Raw genomic sequence first — 23,924 nt, 5'->3', positions numbered from 1 at the left:
TTAAGTCATAGTAACACATACTGAGTAATGTCAAATAGTATTAATGTCATTTTATAAACTTTGGGACGAGCAGTATCACTCAAGCCCAAGTCACCAGAATGTCAGACACTTACCCTTAAAACACCTTCAAATTTTCAATCAGATGTTTAAAAGTTGATACACCTATACTTAGCCATAAATCACTCTGGCACGTAAAAATGCAGTAACCGCTGCCACAGTTGGAGTGCCAAATACTGGTATAAATTATATGATCACCAGATATAAATAAAATTTGGACAACAGATGAAGGGCAACTGAAAAAAGGCTGTGGAGGATACATTGGACAACCACAACACGAATATGGAAAAGTTGACAGTAAAATTCTCATAGCATAGAGTTTGACATGATCCTAGTTCCATGCAACCAAAACCAAAATATCTTTAACAATGACAACATAAACGAGAAGAATGGAAATTAAACTATACTAATATAGTCCTACTGATTAAATGTATGTCTGACATCATATTTGTTGCGGGGATAAAACTCTGATTCTTTTCTTCCGATAAAAAGGAAGAGCCATTATTTATGTTGCCAGCACTCAAACTTGTCTGAAAAAGATCAAGCCCTTTTAGCAAAGTCATCATCATCCTTGAAGTTATCTTCAGGCAAGTTTAAATCATCACCCTGGAAACCGCCGCTTGCAAAGCCAGTATCACTGGGGGCACCACCAGGAGGACCGTAACTTCCACCGTCAAAGCCTCCACTAGGAGCGTAACCACCAGGAGGAGCATAGCCACCAGAGTTACCACCTCCATAATTTTGGCCTCCACCGTAACCACCACCACCATAACCTCCACCACCACCACCGTAACCACCACCTCCATAACCTCCACCACCACCTCCATAGCCGCCACCACCGAAGCCGCCGCCACCACCATATGGTCGTGGTGCTCTATCTGTCGCATAATTCACCCTCACTGTACGACCTTGCAAATCCTACAGAATTTACAATGAAACTGTCATGCACGCCATAGAGTTATCATAATAAAACATACTCAGTCTTCTTCGAGTGTACATATAAAATTCAGAAATACTCAAGACCTTGAGCCACATATGAAACTAACACAATAAGATATGGAAACCTAAATTACTGATGTACAAGTCTAATAATCACCAGTGTATTTTACATGCATTGAAGCTGAAATATTGAAGCTAACCGTTGACAAAAGATAGCGAACACGAAATGCACAACGATACTTTTATGCATTTAAACACATGAAATTTATAGGGCAACATAAATAAATAAAGACTGAACAGTCATTGAAGACTTTGTAGTACCTAGAATAATGCCTTCATATACTTTGTTAAAGAAACAACTCAGGAAGATGAAACCAGAAATGAATTATACCTGTCCATCCATAGCCTTAATAGCACTTGAAGCCTCTTCTGTAGAAGCAAATGTAACAAAACCAAACCCTCTAGATCTGTTCTGCTCACGGTCAATAATGACTCTTGCTGCAAGAGAAAATGTATATTGTCATATTGTAGTCCAAATATAATCTAGGCTCAACAAAACAAAATATAGGGTGGAAGCAGGAGATACAATATGCAATTATTTGTAAACATGTGAAGAGGGCAGGGGCAGAATAATATTACACTTTGATTTATTGAACAGAAGTTGCAATTTCAACTTTCAACCAATACCACAGAACCAGATCTTGCAAACAGTACTCAAGACATCCTACATTATTCAGCTAATTCCTAAGATTCAAGTCAATATCAGGCAATCCTACAATTCTTCGTAACCTCATCTATAAAAGTCAAACCTCATACTTGCAGTTTCCTTGAGCACTTAAATCATAAATTGATCAGGCAATTTAACACGTGGTTTAAATTAAGGTTACTTACATAATCGGTATAAGAACAAGTAAAGTTTATCTTTCATTAGCACAAAAACACAAGAAAAATACTGGTAGATTGTGATGCAACATATTGAAGTAGCTTGACTACTGCTTTCAAGCCAAATTATCACTACAAACTATTGATCAAATGTGCCATACCAATAATCTACCACTGATACTGGCCATTGAAAAAAAAAAATTAATAATAAGAGGTAGACGTTAATGATACACACCTTCAATAACTTCTCCATATTGAGAAAAAGTTTCCCTTAAACTTCTTTCATCTACAGCCCATGGGAGACCTGCAATAAACCATGAATAAATTCACTAAAGGTCACAAGGCAAACCTTTTTATTTGGTTTATTGAGCAAACACGTTCCAAACCTTTAACAAATACTCTAAAAGAGCAAGCATACCTCCAACAAAGAGTTTTGAAGATGACATGCATCTTAGAGCCTGATAAATAGAGGGGTTAGATGCTGAAAAGTGTAAGGTGACCTGCTTGCTCACACTCTGTTTGAGCACATTCCCAACTTTACTGAAGAACGCCATACTTACAGCCTTCAAAACTAAATCAAAAGGGGAAAATGTTAGAAAAAAGAAGGTTTCATTAGCACCTTCTGTTCTACTAACAAAGTGATAGCGCCTTTATAAATTGGAGTACGACTATTTCGATATTAAGAACCCAACCTAAGAGGAAAAATTAGCATAACACTACCACAATGAAGCTTCAATCACATGACATTCTATGCATGAAGTGTGAACAAAATGATAAATCACATCACACATAATTATATTAAAAGTTTCTAATCAGGCACCAAGCTTTACCCAATAGTATTGCTGATTAGCTACCTAACATTCATAACCATTGAGGGGATCCTACAAAATATTAATGTCGCTAGGGAAAGGGGGAATAATCGAGCACCGAACTTTACCCAACAGTGTGGCTAATTAAGCTATCTAGCTTTCAGAACCATCGAGGAGCTACAACAAAACTTTATCTTTCCAGTATGCCAAACAAGCAATGTAATAATGTATACTGTAAGGTTAGGAAGAGGGGAAGAAAACCCCTTTTCGAATTCAGCTACACATCCCAACGCTCCTAACCCGAGATTTCCACCCCAAATAATCACCAGAAAAGCTACTTTCAAGATTAATCCAACTTCCCACTTCAACAAAATGGGCCAACTCCCAATACCCTGCCATAAAAATCACAAACCCTAAACTGCAAAGGGATTGAAACTGAACTAACCTGGTCCTTGTCAACCCAACAAAATTAATACAATATAACCTAAATTCAAATATCAAATCGTGCAAAAAAGCCTCATTCAAGTCAAATTAAACCCTAATTTCAATAACTTAATTCCACCAATTTCCGCAACAACGATACATCACATTTTCTATACATTTACAGAACAAATCAAGCACATCAAACAGTCAACTATCAAACACAAAAATTAAAAAGACAAAAAATTTTGAAGCTTTATGAAAAACAAATTCACTGCAAGCAAAAAAATTGCATCAATCAACAGAGAAACGAAAACCAAAAATCAAATAAACACAAATAATCAACAATCAATTGCAAAAATAGACGATGAAATTAAAAAATCAGCTCAAAAATTAAGAGAGAGAAAGTAGAGAGAGAGAGAAACCTTGAAATGTAGAGTAGTGCGATGAAATGGGTTTGGACTCTACTAAACCCTAACAAGGGTTTTTGATCGAAATTTGAGGTCTTTGAATTTGGAGAGAGAAACAGAGGAGTTTTTATTCAGTGTGGTAAGGTGTAGGATAAGGATGGTGGAGATATGGTTTAGGATGAAAGTCAATATGAACCGTTGGATGAGATGTGGGGTTTACGAGCCAACACGTGGTAAGTAACGAGTGGTTTGTGACTTTAGTACGTGACAGTGTTACGGTTATTGAATATGGATATTATTACGGCCCTAGAAAAAAGCCTCATTCAAGTCAAATTTGTTTTAAGAAATTTTTTTTTTGATATAAATTTGTTTTAAAAATTTTTGATATTATTATTACGGCCCTAGAAAAATCTTTATCTCTCTTGTCAATTCTAGCTGAAATGATCCCTCGTCGTTTCAAGGTGCGGGAAAGGGAGGGAGATTGTTTCGTGCTAGGGAAAGGAATAGGAAGTGTAATTAGGGGTCGCGGCGGAAGGTCGGGGTAAAGGGGAAAGGAAGGGGGGTTAAATCTTCAAATACGTTCAAGTGAATCAGATGAAAATCATCTTTACGGCTACAACAAATCGTTAGAGCGTCTCTCAAAAAATGTTGTATATTCCAGCGATGTGTGCGAGAGATGTACCACAATGCAAGATTTATTCAACGATCGTAGCTTTGATGAAGGAAACCTTATTTGATTCAATTTTATGTATTTGTCAATTTAAATTTCATTTATAAATGTCATATGGCTTTGATTAATGAATTAATTTGTTTCAAAAAAAAAATGGGGTGGGAATATGGAAAAAATGTACAGGGCACATGAGGCGTCAATGTCGGAAATAATGTAATCAACGCAGGAAGTAGTCCTTGGTTGTAATCAACAACAACCAAAAAAAAAAAATTGAAATAGGTTTTAAATTGCCAAGAGATTTTTAAAAGTTTTTGTTCCAAACAAAAAGGTTGTTTTAAAAAGGTTTTTTCCTGACATATTTTTCTATTTCTAAATAGCAAATATTGCACGCAAAGAGCATATCTAAAAACATTATGCAGGACAATAACAAAATTAGAATCTAGCTAAATATCTACAAAGATATTTTACATCATGACATTGTAACACCCCCTCAAAAATGACTCAGGACCAATCCATTATTGAACAAGAACATGATAAACCAAACCTATATGGCTATATTTGAATTCAAAATCTATGTTGATTTGTGCCTAAACGTTTATAATGATATAAGCCAGCTAAAGTGCAAATTTCATATGCTTCAATCAAATCAAACCAGATTGCACATTATCCTTGATGTAATAAACATCAAGCTTACTTCTCATATATTTTGCATTCTCACGAGGGTTTTCAGCAATATGTTGAGCATAAATATTGTTGCAGCATCAAAATAAAACTTGATTAATGCTTCGTAAGTCTTGAGTAACATTTTTTAATCAAGGCTATTATTACCAGAATTAGTTTTTTTTTTTTTTTTTTTTTTTTTTTTACTTTGAAATTTGAGTATGTGATTTGATTTGAAAGTGTGTGTATGTGTGTATATTTTGTTTAATGACCTTACTAGTTTGGGATATCTCATAGGTAAACCAACCTAGCTACACATGTTAGGCTCTTGGGATTGGGGGGGGGGGGGGAGGGGACTTGAGGAGATAAGGTACACAAATGTCCATGATTTAGGCTTAATTCTCTTCATATTATTCTTATTACTTATTCTCGTTATAACAAGACCATATCATATCAGTTTTTATTTTTATTTTTTATAAAGATCTGATCAGATCTTGTTTCCTTATTGCCATATACTTCGCATATTTTATTTTGATATTTGTAAAAGTTATGAAAATTATATATTTGGAAAATACATATGTGTTGAGACGAATCTAACAAAATCTCACTTAATAATAGATTTCTCATACATTGATGTACAATGTTATTTTGATATTTGTAAAAGTTATGAAAATTATATATTTAGAAAATACATACGTGTTGAGACGAATCTAACAAAATCTCACTTAATAATATATTTCTCATATATTGATGTACAATGTTCAAGGTTTAGTCAATTCAGACAATCAAATTAAATTATACTCCATACAGAGTATTAGAAGGTTAAATAATTACTTGGAAGTTGGGGCTTGTTTAGTTTACCTTATTTTCTTATTTTTGCTTATATGAACTTATGTGATCTGGTCTAGTCTGGTGATGTAATCTGATCTGATTGTCAGACTTGACCAATTTTTGACCTTACGTGTACGATAATCTATAAGGAAAAATATATCAAGTGGAGTGTTAGATTCGTAATAATATGTATTTTATTATTATGTAATTTTCATAATTTTTTTTATTACGAAATTAAAGATATTTAGCGATAAAAAAACTGCACATAAAACGATGATTTGATCTGAACTTATTCTAACTAATTTGATATGATATAAACTTTATTTTTCTGATATAAACTTATTTTTTCTAAAATAAACAAAAAGAAGTTGAACTAAGACCACTTTCAATGATGAGCAAAAAAAAATGTCCACCCACTATCTCTCTACCCACTTTCTCTCTCAACAAATCTGTTTTGCCTATGGGCAAATTTTTTTCACAATTTCTCTCCCAATGGTGAGCAAAAAAAAAAATGCTTGCCCACTATTCTCTCTCTCTTACTTTTTCAATACCCCACCATTACTTTCTCTCTCCTACACAACACTTCTTTATTTATTAATTTCATTTATATTTTAACAATATTACTCCAAATAAATAAAAACTAGTCTAAATTTGTGTAACTTATTTTTTTTTATTTGTGTCGTTTTTATCGTTAAAATAAAAAATATGGAGGATTTATGGTATATATGAAATTATACCAAAATATACCAAAATGCATGTCAATTTATAGAGAATTAAATTTTATAACCGTTGGTAATTTTAATTTTTTCTTTTTAATAAATATTTATTTCAGAATTTGCATTACAAAAAATATAACCATTACAAATTGTGGGGCCCACCAGAGCACTATTCATCCTTTATTTTGCTCATCTCATGGGCAAAATAACAAATGCCCATGGGCATTTTCACTTTTACTCACCATTGCAAGACTACTTCTACCAAAATGCCCACAAAAATGCCCATGAGCATTTAATTTTGCCCACCATTATAAGTGCTCTAAGCCTTGAAACTTGGAAGATTGGACAAGATGGTGAATTTAGTTGTGACATGCTATTTACAGATTTAACTCTAAAAAGGTCAAACTAAAAAAAAAGACCCAAATCAATCCGACACTTGCCCTTCTTATCAATTTGGATCACCAAAAACCTTAAATTTTGAATCAAATTCAACCCAAAAATGGACAGAAACGAAAGACCCACAAGCGTAATCGACACTTTAGGCGAAGAATTGGTCCGAATCATAACCCCTGTTTCAATTTGCATGTTCTTGGTGGTAATTTTGGTATCAACCCTAAATTCCGATTTATCATCTTCTTCTGATTCAATCATCACAATAGCTAATTTAGCTTACGATTAGAGTAGCTCAGACTCATTTTGGGATAAATTTGAAGGTGCCCTTTTAAATTCTCTTGTTTTTGTGGTAATTGTGACTGTAATTACTTTCTTTTTGGTGTTCTTATTCTATATTAGATGCACCAATTTCTTGAAATATTATATGGGGTTTTCTGCATTAATGGTATTAGGGTTTATGGGTGGTCAAATTGCTGTAATGTTGGTTGGGAAATTGAATTTGAACATTGATATTATCACATTTTTGGTGCTTTTGTTCAATTTTGCAATTGTGGGTGTTTTGGCTGTGTTTATGTCAAAGATGGCTATTTTAGTGACTCAAGCTTATTTGGTTGTGATTGGAGTGTTGGTTGCTTATTGGTTTACTATGTTGCCTGAATGGACTACTTGGGTGCTTTTGGTTGCCATGTCATTGTATGATTTAGCTGCTGTGTTGTTGCCCATTGGTCCGCTTCGCCTGTTGGTGGAGCTTGCTATATCCAGGGATGAAGATATACCCGCATTAGTTTATGAAGCCCGTCCTGTTAGCGTGGATGAGTCGGATGGTATTGTTCAGAGGAGGCTTTGGAGGGAGAGAAGGGGTGATCGGGAACAACAAGAGGATATGAATAGTGGGGCGGATTTGGAGATGAGTACGGATCATCGAACACTACCAACTGTTGGAAGTGGCCCTACTGAGAGAGAGTTGGTGAGTACTGAAGAAGGAAGGGTGGTAAATTATGATCAAGATGCTTCTGTGCCATTGCTTGAGAATAGATTGAGAGCTGAACGGCATGCAGACCGTGTTATGGCTTCAGATGATAGTATGATTTTTGAAGGAATTGGATTGGGATCTTCTGGTGCTATTAAGCTAGGGCTTGGGGATTTCATCTTTTATAGTGTTTTGGTTGGAAGGGCAGCAATGTATGATTATATGACGGTGTATGCCTGCTATTTGGCTATAATAGCCGGTCTTGGAATTACCCTGGTGTTACTGGCTGTCTATCAGAAAGCTCTGCCTGCTTTGCCAGTATCTGTCATGCTTGGGGTGTTGTTTTATGTCTTGACTCGGTTTTTACTTGAAGAATTTGTTGTGCAATGTTCCGCAAATTTTGTTATGTTCTAGTATTGTATATTACTTGTAATTAGCATCATCTTTGAAGCAGTGGCTTGATTTCAATACTTGGGTGCCAATAGCTTGGTCGCTAATTTGTTCTTTATTCACTGTGAATACATGGTTGACACTCATACATTAATGCTTGAAGATAATTTTCTCCCTTATTTGGATCATCCTAAATTTTTTTTTTCGTGAAAGGTCTTCAATAGTAAAAATTGTTGGCACTGTCTGTAACTGAAAAGTGAAAACGGATAGAGTTTGAGTTAATCAAACGAGGCAATTGTGCTCAAATGGCTGATATTTCGGTGGAGATTCTTTGAAAGTCTATCTGAAGGTTGGAAGCATTCTCTATGGTAGTGTGCTTACCAGCTTCTGTTACACTAGAGAGCTTAAAAGAAGTCAAAGTCAATACCATCATTTGCCACATATTTGGAGCTGGGTAATTGAGGTGCCTTGGGATTAAGAATTTGCTGGAGCATGAAAGTCTGGTACAGCAGTTATATTAGTATTTGATGCTTGAAGCACCTGCGCGACTAACAAGATGTTCGTGGTTCACCCCTACGATCAAATAATATTGGCTCTTTTGGTTTAACTCAAATGGAACATCATTTTGCCAGCCAAGCTGTAATGCTTTTTTCATTTGTCAGTCGAATAAAGTTGCAGGAAGATTGCTGGTTGGGTTTACTGTATTAGAAGTGTGGTGCTGCCCACAAAAAGAAAATAAAAAGAGTTGTAAGTCCTAATTTCTTTCAAGATTGATGCAATAACTTCCATGGAGGTACTTTGGTAAGAATAATTTTGAAGAATTTTTTCAGCTAACCTTTATGTGTTTTATATACTTCTTCATTTGTGACCCGTCGATCATGTTAGATTGCCCTTTATATTGTGATCTTAACTCCTTACAGAATAACAGGCTTACATGGTTGAGATGTTACTTATGTTGACTCTGTTGAGTCATACTTTTAAACGCATCCTGCCATGGTGAAAATTACTAACCCGTAAGCTCTTTCAGACCAAACTGTAACTAAACAACAAGAATTTGAATATGCTGATGATTTAGTTCCTAACCCATTGATTGAATATATATGCAAGATAGTTCACTATTGGGAATTAGAGATGATTACGACAAAAGTCTATTGGTAAACTAAGAGATAATTGAATTATTGTTGTGTGTGTGGGGAGGAGGGGGGGTGGGGGGGGGGGTGAGGCAGGGAGAAGCCTTTGAAATGGAGCTAATGACTTTTTGGGTGAACTCAGTTGTATTGATATCTGCTTCATCTGCCCCTGTGGCTTTTCTTATAATTGTATGAGTTTTAACCATGAACCAGTGTCGGCTCATACTAGCCTTACTTTTGCTGACATTAGAGGGTTTGTGTTATCTATTTTATAGCATGTATTTGGTATTATGTGTAGTTAACTAGTTATCATTTCCGAACTTTGGTATTATGTAAGCGGTAAGTATTTTGAATCAATTTGTTATACTAAAAGAAAGCACGTATATTGCAATGTTTGATAAGTTTGCACTTTGTACAGTCCTACTTATAAGAATATGAATACAGAGAAAGAATCCTAAAGTGGTGCTCACTGAGTTCAATGTTGTATATTTGCTGTACAGCTCACTGAGTTCAATGTTGTATATTTGCTGTACAATTCTACAGGAGTATAGGGAGTCAGAAATGACACTGATTTAAAGAGGATTCAATCCTAGGTCTTTGCTACCCCCCTCCTTGTCCTTGGGACTTCACTAGGCTGCAATTTGTTCGTTCAAAAACATCTTATCTATTTTGAAATTACTAGCAATGCTCCTTTCAACTTTCTCCATCCTCGTCCTACATCAGCAGGCTGATTTTCTACGTCCATGCTGTAAAATCTGTTATTTTGATACTTTTTTTTCATCATATTTTTGACTTGCATCACTGGATATCTTCAGCTTGTTTATCTTTCCCTATATCACTAGTAGTCATGATTCATTCAAGTTAATTTTGTTTGATTAGCCTTGAACTTCCTTATGTCTTCTTACCGATTCTTGTATCTTCTGTCAAAGTTCAGCTTCTCCTTATGTGCCCTGTTAAATGAACTTTGACAGAAGATACTAATAACAGGGCACATGAGGAGAAGAGGATCCAATCCTAGGTCTTTGCTACCCCCCTCCTTGAACTTTGACAGAAGTTATATGTGCCCTGTTATTAGTATCTTCTCTCAAAGTTCAGCTGTGAATGTTGTAAGATGTCATATTGCTTAAATGTAGTTACATTTAATTCCCCAAGGTTATACTTTGCATCATACATGAGCTTTTTTTTTTTTTTTTTTTTTTTTTTTTTTTTTTTACTGTTGATATAATCTGAAAAATGTGGTAAATGTGTTGATCCCTTTTTTTGCCTCATTAAATGTTTTATTAATCCATACCCTTTATTCCATAGAGTGCTACAAATTGCTGTTAATTTGAGCATTTGTATTCCTGCAGAAGCCTCTTATATTCTAAGAGATTTAGATGAATTTGGAACATCATAATTTTATTTTGAAGTGAATCTACTTTATTATGTGCTTCTCTTTTTATTCTTCCGAATAATTTTGCTGCTCTTATTAGCATATATGAACACATCTTTTTTTTGAACACAAATCTTCACAAATAGTAGATTTTGATATACAGGGAGTGATATTCTATTGTCAATAGATAGTTCACATCTTTCTTGACCTGAGTTCAAATTTATTGACCAACATATTCGCATCAATAAACTAACGTCGTATTGTAATAAACCCTTTGTGGATTTGCTCTTCCCTTAACATGATGTGCGGTGGCAAATTTATATTGTTAATGGTGTTTTACACAGGAAACTTTGTCGAAAACCACCTATTTTAAAGATATGCACGCATATGATTTGAGGTGCTACCATTTGACACTGACATTACGATGGTATTGCCATATAACTTCACTCTACTCCCTCACCTTTTACTCTATGGAGCATCGAAATCCAAATTGCGACGATGGTCTGATCTCTAGTTGCCCAGCAAATGCTACTAGAGGACCCTTCTTGCTAGTTGCTATGCTAAAATCCTGGACAAATAACCCGTCTTAAGTGTTATTTTAGTGCAAAAGTTTAACATAGTTGCGGCATGATCAACATTGATAGAAAACAAGAGAGTTTAGTTCACCCAAGTTGGGAATTTTGGTTACAAAATTAACGATTCAATAATTCATGTGTATTGATCAAATTAGTTACAAAATATTTGCATTAAAAATATTGGCATACATCAAATAGTTTTAGGGGTAACTTTGAACTAAATAAGACATAGGATAAGTTGTATAGGGTAATATGGTTATCTTCATACACTAATTTGAATTTTACTCCTTAAAAGAGAGTAACTTTATCAATAAAGTATATATTTTGGTCATTTTAGAGTATTTTTACAGCCGATGTACAGTATTTATCATATATCCGAGTAGATTATATTCCATAAGCGGTCTTAATCCGTATTAGGAACAAATACACACTTGTCTTTCACAAGAGTGCAAGACTAACAAAATATTATCAATTCCTTGGTCTTGCTCATGTTATATCTATTTCATCTTGAATGCAAAAATGTAGTTCACATTCTCTAAGGCTGCTAATTAAGTTGTAGCAAACCTGTATTGACTCTTGACTATAGACTAATTAAGTCGTGTCAAATTGTATGAAACCAACCTAAATATGTCAAAATCATGCATTCACATATTTATCACCAACAACACGTTATATAGATCCCAGATTTTTGTCCAACTAAATCATATCATCATGAATATTTATTTATTTTAATTTTCTTTTCATGGTAATCGCTTTCTCAAGATTACAAATACAATTAAATCACATGAACACCTTTTTTTTAATTAAATAAACACAATAATTATTAATATTTTCTTTTTAGATAAATTGCTTTCTAAAAGGTAAGTAAATGGGCATCTTGTTATGAATTCCGTCATCAAGGGAATAGAAAGGAAGATAGTTGGTAGTGTTGACATCTAGTTTTTACTCTTTAGTCTTTACTAGTGATTGAAAGCATTTTTAGTCCCTACTTTTTTTTTTGACAGGATTTTAGTCACTATTTTGGTCCCCCTTAAGTTTGATTTGTCTTATAGTGTACGGAATATTATTTCTAATTTATTAAAATTGTAACACGGGCTACTTCAACATATATATATATATATATATATATATATATATATATATATATATATATATATATATATATATATATATATATATATATATATATATATATATATATATATATTATAAAATTTCCTTTTTGGTAACTTATTATGTAGAATTGCGTTATCCATTTACTTTATTTATATTTGACGTACTTTTTTGCTTGAGTATTTTTACATAGTAATTTGGTATATTTTTTTTGCTGAATATCATGTCTAAGTTTAAGTGTTGACATTTTGGGTCAATTTTAATATAATGAAGCATTACTAAGTCCAATACCTGTCTCAAATAATCACTAAATCCACCACGGCCAGATCTACCTAAAATATAAGTTAATCAAGTTATTCGACACTTACCATTGCCACTTGATACATGAATATGACTCGATAATCAAAACGTGCTAAAGAACGATAACTAAATATTGAGTTCGGATAAAAAAACAATTATTGAAAGAATGAATCTTTGTCAATTAGTAATACGAGTATCTTAATAAACTAAATTACTAAATACAAAGAAAATCTTGTACATGGCCTATATGGGTCAATGGGTAAGGTGGAGCCAGTGGGCATGTTGATAAAATCTAAAAATTATTCGGAGTATTCATGCAATTTTTGATTAGTTTGAACATTTTTCTTTTTCATAAATTGCGGAATAATCTGCTTATCTTTTTATACCAGAGTGTATCTGGCTACGTTATTGTCCGTTTCGGGTACAACTCTACTAATTCCGGTTCCAATACACATCAAATTCTTATCGTTTCCGCCTCGCTTGGGGCAGTATCCATTTAGCTCACCCAAAGCCCCACTGATTTTTTTTTTTTTTTTTTCTCCTTGTATACTTGAGAAGACATTGCCTCATATAGGGATTAGGATTATGTCTATTTGTAATTTGAAAGTACAGATAAAGTAACAGTTAGTTAGAAGGAAAAGAAGAAAAGAGCATTACCAAATTTTTGGACTTTGTAATCCTTTTGACTATTCGTTCAATTTTTTGAGGACCCTATAATTGCATCACTTTTAAAATGTCAAAGCACAATTTGAGCATTTTTCGTGTGGTGTTGAACCTTTGGCAGACAGGCAGTTTTGTTACATATATCAGATGCTTTAGGCCGCACGTCTGTTGTGCTCATCAAATAAATTCAACTCAGCATGTACACTACGACACTACGTTGCGATCAATTGATTTGTTACAAAAAAAAATCACGTGTTACCGGAATCGCGTTTCCATTCAGTTACAATGTGCCTAGCAAGAGCATTAAGCGAGCAACTCCCTTCATTTTCTCAGAAATAAAACTTTTTCAGCTGTTTCGACCAAATATACACTTTATCAGTTCACACAGACCAAATTTTTTTGAGTTTCTCCAGATCAAGCAGACGACGAATTCCACTAAATTCATCAGAAGTTCAGAAAATTGTGGCAGGACACAGCTTTCCATTCAAAATCTATGCATTAAAATTACAAGTATATTATTTAGGCCAATACAGGATCAAAAAAGGACATACAATAGCAGCCATCTCACTCCTTACGAAAAGAAAACTGAGAGGCTGAGAGCACAGCTACAATCAATGAAACAAATAATGTCTACAACTCCTTTACTTCTCAAATTATCTCCTTTTTCTTTATCGAACTCATCTTCTGCGGGAGTTCAAAGATTTTTGAGACCCTTCAAAGAAATCTCTGAGCAAATTCTCCAAGTCATCAGAATCATACTTGACATACTTCTCAATATCGTACTTTTTATGCCTTCCGATGAAGCTCTGATATGCCAAAATCACTTTCTGAGAGATGGAAATCCTCAATTCTTCCCTAAGCTGCTCATCTCGAATACACCATCCTGTCTGGCTCCTATACACGTCCTCGAATGCAACACTGAAAACCCGGATCTTTTCCTTGAGGACCAACTTAACTCCTGAACCTGACCCTGATGGAATTCCATCATCCCTAAGCGAGGCCACAACTGAACTCCAAGTACTCCTCACATAGCTAGTAGCATGCTGTTGATAGCTCACTATCTGAGTTCTGATCCAATCATCCCCAAATAACTTCTGTTGCTCGGAATTTATGACTTTCTGCTGAATGTAGTGCGTATTGTTCATCAGAAATATATGCTGCAAGGCAGCATCCCTGTACAGGTGGGACTTCTTCTCAAGGTTGAACTTCAATTTGGCGACAATTGATCGAAGATTAGAAGCTAGCAAGCTTTTCTCAGGTAAGACTTGATTCGTGGTGACATTATTTGCATCTTCATCCTTTTCATGAAGGAGGGTGTTGAGAGTTTTGCAGTAGTCGGGAAGGTAGACGATGATGTAATTCATAACATAGCTAGAAAGTGGATGAACTCCTCCTCCAGGGAAAGGGTCTAGTGTAGGATCAGAAAGAATTACTTCACCAAATCCCAAGAATGTTGCCCGAGCAGAATCTCCAAGTCTGCTCTTAACTTCTTCAAACTCAGTCTTCACATATGAGCCACCCTCTTCAGAGAAGAATTCATTGATCTTCCCCTGAATTTCTACTAAGACCTCGTACATGTCAAGAATATAGAAGAGTTTCTCTGGTGTATGGGGTCCGAGGGCCATGGCATGTCCAAAATTGAAAAGGCAAGTCATGGCAGACTTTGTGATGTTGGTCAAGCAAAGTGATACAAAAGGCTCAGACTTCCCAAGGATCTCATCACACAGCCGCTTCTCAGCTGAAAAGTAGACTTGCACCGCGGTTCTAATCACTAGAACCCAGGTCTTGATCTTGGAAGCCATAATGTTCCAATCCATCCTGACCAACTCGTCTATGCTAACTGTCTCCATTCCAAGGCCAATCAAGCAGTCTTCCAAAGCTTCCTTTTGAGTCTTTACATATGCTGCACAAAAATCCTGATCATACTTTGCATCAAACATAACTTTTTTGATCGACTTTAGAAATGGAATTGCTTCAGGGTCGATCAAATCAAAATTAACATCTTCTTGTTCACCAGAACCTTCCGGCTCATCACCCTCTACCTCACGCGGAACATAGGATTGCCTTTGGTGACCAAGAACATGCACCAACTCCTCTTCCAATCTTTGCATAGCAACTTGCAAAACATCCTCAGCTTGAGAGATTTCATGATCATCATCTCCCTTCATCCACAAACTCCTAAACAACTCCACCAAACACAAGACATCCTCAACAGCCTCTATGTACTCCGCGGCCTTATCAGGGCCGGATTCCCAAATCATATCGAGGTTCGAATCCCAACCCATGATCTTATCATGGGCAGATTTCAACTTCTCCTTTGCATCATTCAACTCTCTTTCCCTCAAAATCGGAACCGATTCACTACTATTACTGCCATCATATTTCAACTCCATAGCAGACAATTTCGAGTCAAGATCAGCTAAAATCTTTTTCATATCATCAGTTAGACTATCATTAGCCTCTAATTCCCTTAAAAGATTATGAGCTGCTATCAAACTCTCTTGTCTCATAGGGTTTGTGGGAATCATATTAACATTTACATCCCTCATACCCATCATACTATTATCAATCAATCAACTAATTCTAGGGTTCTTGACAAATTACACAACAACAAAATTTTTGCAAACACAAAAATTTATGGGTATTTGACTTTTCTAAAAATAGGAAGAAAAAAAATTGCAAAAAATTAAGCAAAAATTTACAAAGTACCTCTGATTCTGCTTGCTGGAAACTGTGGAAAATAATCTGATATCAAAAAAAATTTGGTCAAAAAACCAAATTAGCAGATTATTAACAAACAAGAAGACATGTTTAGCATTTATATGAGAGAGAAACTGGTTTAGTACAACCCAACTTGGATCCTGAAATTAAAAATGAAAATTAAGAAACTCTCAACAACTAATTTAAAAAAACCCAGAAAAACCCAGAAACAAAAATTTATGAGCTGATTGAAGTTGAATAATCAACCCAACACAAACTGACGAAAATACCCAAATTAGAAAAGCAGAAAAAGACAATAACAAAATTAAATATTGTTATAAATTGTGCTTAGAATTTGTCTGAATAATAATTAAATGACAATAATAATTAATGGAGGAGGAATACAGCCCATCAAATTGACTTAAAAACGTGGGAATTTGAAGGCTGCAGTCTAAAATTGTAGCAAAAAAATTTGGTGAAAAATAGAGTATACAAGTATATTTATATAAGTAAGAAATTAAGAGGGTTTAAGTGTTTTAAGAAGGTTTACTTTGTTGTGAATTTTTGGAAAAATGTTTGTTGATGGAATTAATTTCTGTGCAATTTCCTGGATAACTTTTTCCAAAAAAAAAAAAAAAAAAAAAAAAAAAAAAAAAAAAAAAAAAAGATGTAGGAACCAACCTAGCTTGACTTTTCAAACAATGATAAAAATTGATATGGAGTCAAACTTAGGGCCTCATACCTTTGCAACCGGGACCCTCCACTCTTCCCCCACAAAACTTTATAAAATTAGTACTATCGAGTTAGTGACGTGAAATCCCGCACTAATTAATCCGGTCTATTAAGTATTGCGTATAATGAAAGATCTTTGGAAGGAATGTAAAGAAAAGGGTTCAAGGAACTATCTAGTGTCCACCTCCATTTTTTTTTTTTTTTTTTTTTTTTTTTTGTGTTTAGAGAGTCACAAAGGACGAGTGATGAGATTCGATTTCAGAATCACTCGGAGCCGGGAGGGAAGTTTTATCCACTTAAGTTATCTCTCACTCTCAGTGTCCACCTCTAAATTAACTTACAATGTATACTAACTATCGAGTAGTTTATATAAAGGCGTTTGTTCATAATATGATCCATTATTTAATAGCCTTTTCATCAAATTTCCGAGAAATTATTCTTTTATATTCTGTATTTACAAAGTATTCAAACTAATCCTCAATATGTCGATTATATACCCCTTCCGTCCCTTGTGTTCCTTGTAATTACTACTTATTACTTTGTATTACTATAGTGAAGTTCTCTACGGATTGTACATTCTTATTAACTACTCAAAATTTACCAAAATGAAATCAAAGAGCTCGATAAAATTTGTAGAAAATCCGAGCTTTAACCGACCAACCGAATTAATTTGCTATTTGTAGAGCTATTTGTAGGACCGTGCAATTTGTAATTAAGACCAAATATACATTCAATAATACATGGCGTTAGCTACTTCAATGGAGTAAATTATCTTTAAATCACTACTAATGTTCTTTTTTCTAATAATAAACACAAGTATCTTTAAAATTATGAGCGTAGATTTAGGAGATGTTAGTTACAATTTAATATTAATAATACTACTCCGTAGTAGTCAAATTGGCAAGTAATGTTCCATTCATCAATCATTATGTGGAATGTTAGAGGGGCTGCTAGGGATGAATTTGTGCCTCATGCAAGGCACATTGTGGATACCTATCATCCAAATGCGTTTATTTTTCTCGAAACTAAAGCTACGCCAATGCGTGCTAGACAAGTTATGTTGCAACTTGGGTTCTCGGATCACAAAGTTGTCGCAGCTAATGGTGGGAGAGGTGGAATTTGGGTGTTTTGGAAAGGAAACGTGGATCTGCTTATTTTCACTTCAGAGGATCATATTGTTCATGCATTATTCCATTTTAGGAATGATAAACCCGATGTTCTTGTTTCCGGAATGCATGCACCCTCCATTCTGAATGCAAGGCATGCAATTTGGAGGAAAATAAGGGAGTCTATTCCCCCTGAACAAATCCCTCGGCTTTTCTTGGGGGATCTCAATGAGGTTACTAATCAGGGTGAAAAGTCGGGGGGTTGTGATTTCAAACAGGGTCATTGAAAGGATTTCATTGAAGTCACTAAAGAAGCAGGATTAGTAGATTTAGGGTTTCATGGAAACCCTTACACTTGGACTAATGCCAGAGAAGGAATTGATTTGATTCAACAACGTCTCGACCATGCTGTGGGTAATCTTTCTTGGCTTGATGCTTTTCCTCACACAAAGTTACATCATCTTTCTCGTGCTTATTCTGATCATTGCCCTATTTTTGTTGATGTTTGTAAAGCTAAAGCCCTAGGTCCCTTTCCCTTACGTTGCAAGGAAGTTTGGTTAGAACACCCCAAGTTTAGTGATTTTTTTCTTAGTAATTGGAGTGAGCCGAATAATTCTTTTTTAGATGGGATTGATAATTTTGGTGTGAATATTAAATCTTGGAATCATAATATTTTTGGAAGCCTTCAATTGGAAAAAAAAAAGAAGAAAGAAAGAATTTTAGCTCATATTAATGGTATTCAAATCTCTCTTGCTAAAAAATATTCTAATTTCCTTGTTAAATTAGAAAAAAAAATCTTTCACATGATTTTGATTCAATTTACAAAAAATAAAGAATCATATGGGCTCAAAAAACGGGTATTAATTAGAGAAAATATAGTGATCATAATACCAAATATTTTTCATATTTTGGCTAAAATTAAAAAAAAAAACAAAGAAAATTTTTTTGCGTTCAAGGATAATTCAGGGCTTTGGGTTACAGACGATCTTAAGTTAAAAGATATGGCTTCTGAGTATTTTATGGATATTTTATTTTCTTCTAAATTAGGGGATAATATTTGCAATATTCCTTTTAATCCTAATTTATGTTTAACTGATAATGACGGCTCTAGGATTAGCAAAATTCCTTCTTTCGATGAAGTTAAGGAGTGCCTCTTCCGCATGGATCCCATGAAATGTCCTGGGCCGGATGGAATTCAAGCTAAATTTTTTCAACACTTCTGGGTTAATCTTGGCGTTTCTATCTTTAACTTTGTGAAAAACTGCTTCCAAGATAATGATATCCCTCATGTTATCAATCGATCTTTCATCTCCCTAATCCCTAAGCTAAGGTTGATGCTCTTTCTCATATTTCCGAGTTTAGACCGATTGGGCTTTGCAACACTATTCACAAATTAATTACCAAGCTCATTTCGGATAAACTCAAGCCTTTTCTTAATAAGCTCATCAATCCTATGCAATCTTGCTTTATAAGGGGTCAAGGTATAGAGGATAATGTGATTGTCATCAAAGAAATTGCTCATATGTTTAATAAGGCTAAGAAAGGGAAAAACATTGCTGCTTTAAAACTTGATCTGTCTAAGGCTTATGATAGCCTAGAATGGAGTTTTATTGAAGAAACCCTAATTGCTTTTAATTTTCCATCTTCTCTTATTAAACTATCATGTCTTGTATCACCACTCCTAGAATATCGGTTCTTTAGAATGGAGAGATTACTAAGGAGTTTAGGCCTTCTCGTGGAATTAGGCAAGGCGATCCCATATGCTCTTACATTTTCGTTCTCTGCTTAGAAAGACTTTTTTAGTATGATTGAAGTAAGTGTTAATGATAAGAGATGGAAGCCTATTAAGATTTCATAAACAATTAACATCTCGCATGTTTTCTATGCCGATGATTTTTAATGTTTGGTCATGCTTCCTTAAGTAATATTAAGGAATTGATGGATTTCTTAAATAAGTTTGGGGATATGTCTGGCCTCAGAATTAATCTTGCTAAATCTGCTATTATCTTCCCAACCAAGATGAACCATTCTATTAGGAATAGTCTTAGTGTGCACTTTAATCTCAATTCTTCTTCTTCTTTTGGTAAATACTTAGGTATTGAGATTAGCCTAATAGGCTTAAAGGTGCCCATTATCTCCCCCCCCCCCCCTTGATAAGACCATAAAATAAATTAAAGGATGGCAATCTAAGCTCCTTAATCTTGCTGGCAGGAACACTTTGATCAAAGATGTTTTGAATTCATATCCTGTGTATCATATGCAAACCAATTTGTTGTCGTTTTCTGTCATCAATGCTATTGAGAAATAATGTAGGAAAATTTTATGGAACAAGGTGGATGACATTCACTATTCTCCTAGAATTAGGTGGATTCATGTTACCAAGCCTTTAGAAATTGGAGGGCTAGGTATTAGAAGGCTTAAGGAATGGAATATTGCTTTCATGGCCAAGTTAGGATGGACTTTACTTAATAATCATGAAAAATTATGGTTAAAATTTTGAATGATAAATATTTGAGAAATAATGTTTTCTTTGATTGTATTCCCCACAACTCTCAATCCCCCGTTTGGAGGGATATTTTGAAAGGAAGACACCTTTTAGCCTCGGGCTTAAAGATTGGCATTGGAAATGGAAAGACTACCTTGCTTTGGTATCATCATTGGGTGGGGGACAAGCCCATATATCTCTCTTTGAAAAAGAATGTTCCCAATTCTAAGGCGCATTGGTTAGTTTTTAACATAATCAGAAATGGAAATTGGTATCTCGATGATATTATGCATATTCTTCCTACTTTCATTGTGAATTTAATTCTGGCTACTCCTGTCTCTAAATTTGGTAATATGGATGACTTTATTACGTGATCCCTTTCGAACCATGGAGTTTTCAATATTAAATCTGTTTATCATCATTTAATTAGAGATAATTGCATTATTTCTTCCTTCTATAATTCTTGGAAAGCGATTCGGAGAATTCGGGCTCCTTCAAAATACAAGATGCTTCTTTGGAATTGCATGCATTCTATTTTTCCTTGGTTAGTCCTAATTGTTTTAGATGTAGTTTGTATGAGGAATCTCATATTCATCTTTTTTCGTGATTGTTTCTCCTCTCATATTCTTAGGAATGGTATTTTTGCTAAGATCAAGATTCCTTGTGGTTTTAGTTTTATTGACTTTATGAATCTTGAGTGGATAGATTGTGAACTATAATCTTAGCTTTGATTCTCACTGGAAAATGGTTTTTGTAGTGGATTATTGGCATTTATGGAGGAATAGGAATATCACGGTTTTTGAAAAATAAATGTTCCATGCTCATGCTATTTTTGCAAGATTTTTCAATGATTATTGTTTAGGGCATTTTTCTCCGCCACGTGGACCAGTCAGCACCCGCCACATGTTAGCCACGTGGACCATTCAGGGGCTGCCACGTGTCATGCTCCAAGAGGTCCAACATGGACCAATCGCGACACGCCACGTGGCCCATTATCTGCCAACCCGGAAAACGGCTAACTGGGCCCGAATCCCGAGGCAAGCCCAATCAGTCCTAGGTTTACCATTTAACCTAGTATTGGGCACGTATTTCGAGGCTATAAATACGGTAATTAGCCTTCATTAAACACATTAAGATATAATATCATCTCACCAAGAGAAACCTAAACCCTCGTGCATACTACTTGCTAGACCAGACTTAGCATTAATTGCACACCTCAGTCACTCCTCCCCTTAGAGGAACCAGATCACTTTTACTTTCCGCACCTTAACTCCTTAAACGTGTTCTAACTTGGTCATCGGAGGCGGAGCTCCCACCAACCGGAGTTTTCGTTGTTTTGCAGGTACAGGCGCACAGATCCAGTCCCGGAATTGTAACTCTCCCGCAGGACATAAAAAAACCCCGAAACATTTTGGCGCTGTCTGTGGGGAGAGTACTTTTGAGATGGAATCACAGTCTATACCGATTCTAAGTGAGAAGCGTCCCATGGACGACCCCCTGGTTCAGACGGACCAGGATACTGATAATGAAATTGAAGTAGAGACTCATACGACCTCTAACGGGACCTTAAGAGCTCGACGCACCTGTCCCATCGAAAGGAGGGAACGAAAGGACTGCCCGGCTGGATCTAGTAAACCAGCCGGCCATCCGCTTGATCTTTAACAGACGGCTGAGGAATCTGCCCCCATCACCAGAAACGAACTCATGACCTTCATGAATAGTTTCAAGGAAGAGATCCAGGAGTTTATCAACAAAAGGGCGACCGTTCCACCAAAGGAACAGTCGGCCAGAAGACCCACCTAATTTGGGACGAAGAAGCCTATAAAGGATCGGGAGACAACTCCTTACCCTAAGCTTAGGGAGAGGGAGGCGCCAGTGATCGACCTAACTAAATACCGCTTCCCCTCACCAGGGAAGAGAAAGCCCATCCGTCATATTCAGTCGGACGGGTCAAAAAGGACATACTCTGATGCCCGAATGTTGCTCGAGCAAAAGAAGAAGAATGACCGACTGTCCGAGTTGGCCTCTACGCCTGATTTTCAAGACAGTCTACATAATACCTCCCTAAGGTATTCAAAATCAAATTATGAGAGCCAAACGGCCGGAGCCTCCTCTCGTTCTGGTTCCCAGAAACGTCATGCGGCCCCTTGTGCCTCCTCAACCATACGTTCTGCAGTCCCAATATTTCATGCAGCCTACTCTTTTTGGAGGACGGGCGGCAAGGAATGTCCAGCATTTGGACTGGCAGCTTAGGTTGCTCAAACTTGGTGAACAACCCTCCGCCTTTTCTAAGGAAATAATAGAGGCCGCCCAGCCGGCTAAAGTAAAAAATGTGTTGGTAGGGGCATATGATGGCACTACCAACCCTGAAGACCATTTGATGGCGTACACCAACCTTATGTACCTCCAAGAGTTGGATGATGCCACATGGTGCAAGGGTTTCCCAGCCACATTGAAAGGCGTTGCCCAGCAATGGTTCGGCAACTTGCCAGCTGGGTGTATTAACAATTTCAAGACCCTCTCCTACTTGTTCACATCAAATTTTGCAATGAACATTCCTGCTAAGAAGACCACCCTTGACCTGGGGGCCATACAACAGGGAGAGAAGGAAGGACTGCGCTCCTACATCAAGAGGTTCAATCTGATGAGAATTCAGATACAGGGACTACCTGATGAAGTAGCTTACACAGACTTTTTCAAAGGTCTGAAGGACGGGTCAAACTTCAAATTCGACCTCGTCAGAAAGAGGGTGACCACCCTCCAAGAAGCAATAATGGAGGTGGACGCCTACATTCAGGAGACCGACCTCTGCAATGTTGGAAAGCAGTCGGACCACAAGAAGTCCGACAAAAGAGAGAGCCGGCCAAAGAAGTCGGCAAATAAAGAAGAGAAAAAGAGAAAAGAAGTCTGGGCGGCCGACTCCTCTGAACAGCCGTCCCAGAAGAAGAAAAAGGAATTTAAACCATACTCCCCCAAGTATGAGTTTAACAAGGATACTTATGCCATCCTCAAGGAAATCAAGGACCGACTCTCAATTGAGAAGCCGGCCGCCATGAAGAGTTCTATCAACAATCGGAACAAAGATAAATATTGCTATTACCATGAGGACATTGGTCATGACACCAATGAGTGCATCAGCCTCAAGCGCCTCTTGGACCGCCTGGCAGACAAAGGGGATCTCAACTCCTATGTCAAGAAATTAAAGGGTACCCAACAACCCAAACGGAAACACGCGGACCGGAAGAGGGCGACACCTGCTGAAAGTTCTGATACCGACGAAGCACTAGTCTATACAATAGCAGGCGGCTTTGCAGGAGGAGGCCCTACTATCCGGGGCAATAAGGACAACATCAGACGTCTAGATGTTAACTCCGTCGACCACGGACGGACCTCCAAAAGTTCATTTCCAGAATTTGTTATCACTGAGGAAGACTTAGGGGGAATCAGGGGGCCGCATGACGACCCCATTGTAATTGAATGCAAGGTGGCCAACCAGAGAGTTGGCCGGATTCTCATAGATACCGGGAGTTCATCTGATCTCATCAGCAACAAGTGCTTGGCAAAGCTCAAGTACAAGCCCGACAGCATACACCCGGTCTCT

The 23,924-nt window shown here is 36.2% G+C and overlaps 3 protein-coding genes across 3 annotated transcripts; 1 reads left to right on the top strand and 2 right to left on the bottom strand.

Moving 5' to 3' along the window:
- Window positions 1-283: 283 nt before the first annotated feature.
- LOC110726338 (glycine-rich RNA-binding protein 2, mitochondrial-like) lies at window positions 284-3,641 on the bottom strand. Its single transcript, XM_021905802.1, has 5 exons — window positions 3,533-3,641; window positions 2,297-2,449; window positions 2,114-2,182; window positions 1,388-1,494; window positions 284-975 (listed from the first exon to the last, which is right to left on the bottom strand). Exons 2-5 carry the CDS (start codon window positions 2,430-2,432, stop codon window positions 598-600), a joined length of 690 nt encoding a protein of 229 aa, XP_021761494.1. The 5' UTR covers window positions 2,433-2,449; window positions 3,533-3,641; the 3' UTR covers window positions 284-597.
- A 3,103-nt stretch (window positions 3,642-6,744) lies between these two features.
- LOC110726337 (presenilin-like protein At2g29900) lies at window positions 6,745-8,968 on the top strand. Its single transcript, XM_021905801.1, has one exon. It carries the CDS (start codon window positions 7,212-7,214, stop codon window positions 8,169-8,171), a length of 960 nt encoding a protein of 319 aa, XP_021761493.1. The 5' UTR covers window positions 6,745-7,211; the 3' UTR covers window positions 8,172-8,968.
- Window positions 8,969-13,751: 4,783 nt separating this feature from the next.
- On the bottom strand, window positions 13,752-16,849 carry LOC110726336 (exocyst complex component EXO70E2-like). The gene has a single exon (XM_021905800.1). It carries the CDS (start codon window positions 15,856-15,858, stop codon window positions 13,978-13,980), a length of 1,881 nt encoding a protein of 626 aa, XP_021761492.1. The 5' UTR covers window positions 15,859-16,849; the 3' UTR covers window positions 13,752-13,977.
- Window positions 16,850-23,924: the final 7,075 nt, after the last annotated feature.

This window comes from Chenopodium quinoa, unplaced genomic scaffold (assembly GCF_001683475.1).
Source record: "Chenopodium quinoa cultivar QQ74 unplaced genomic scaffold, ASM168347v1, whole genome shotgun sequence".
NCBI lineage: Eukaryota > Viridiplantae > Streptophyta > Magnoliopsida > Caryophyllales > Amaranthaceae > Chenopodium > Chenopodium quinoa.
This window is presented reverse-complemented; position numbering and strand designations above follow the sequence as displayed.

Coding starts and splice junctions, on each gene's coding strand:
- LOC110726338 (XM_021905802.1), bottom strand. CDS start 2,432: ATGGCGTTCTTCAGTAAAGTTGGGAATGTGCTCAAACAGAGTGTGAGC. Junction 2,183..2,296: donor TTCAAAACTCTTTGTTGGAG/GTATGCTTGCTC, acceptor GGTTTATTGCAG/GTCTCCCATGGGCTGTAGAT. Junction 1,495..2,113: donor ATATGGAGAAGTTATTGAAG/GTGTGTATCATT, acceptor TTTCTCTTGCAG/CAAGAGTCATTATTGACCGT.
- LOC110726337 (XM_021905801.1), top strand. CDS start 7,212: ATGGGGTTTTCTGCATTAATGGTATTAGGGTTTATGGGTGGTCAAATT.
- LOC110726336 (XM_021905800.1), bottom strand. CDS start 15,858: ATGATGGGTATGAGGGATGTAAATGTTAATATGATTCCCACAAACCCT.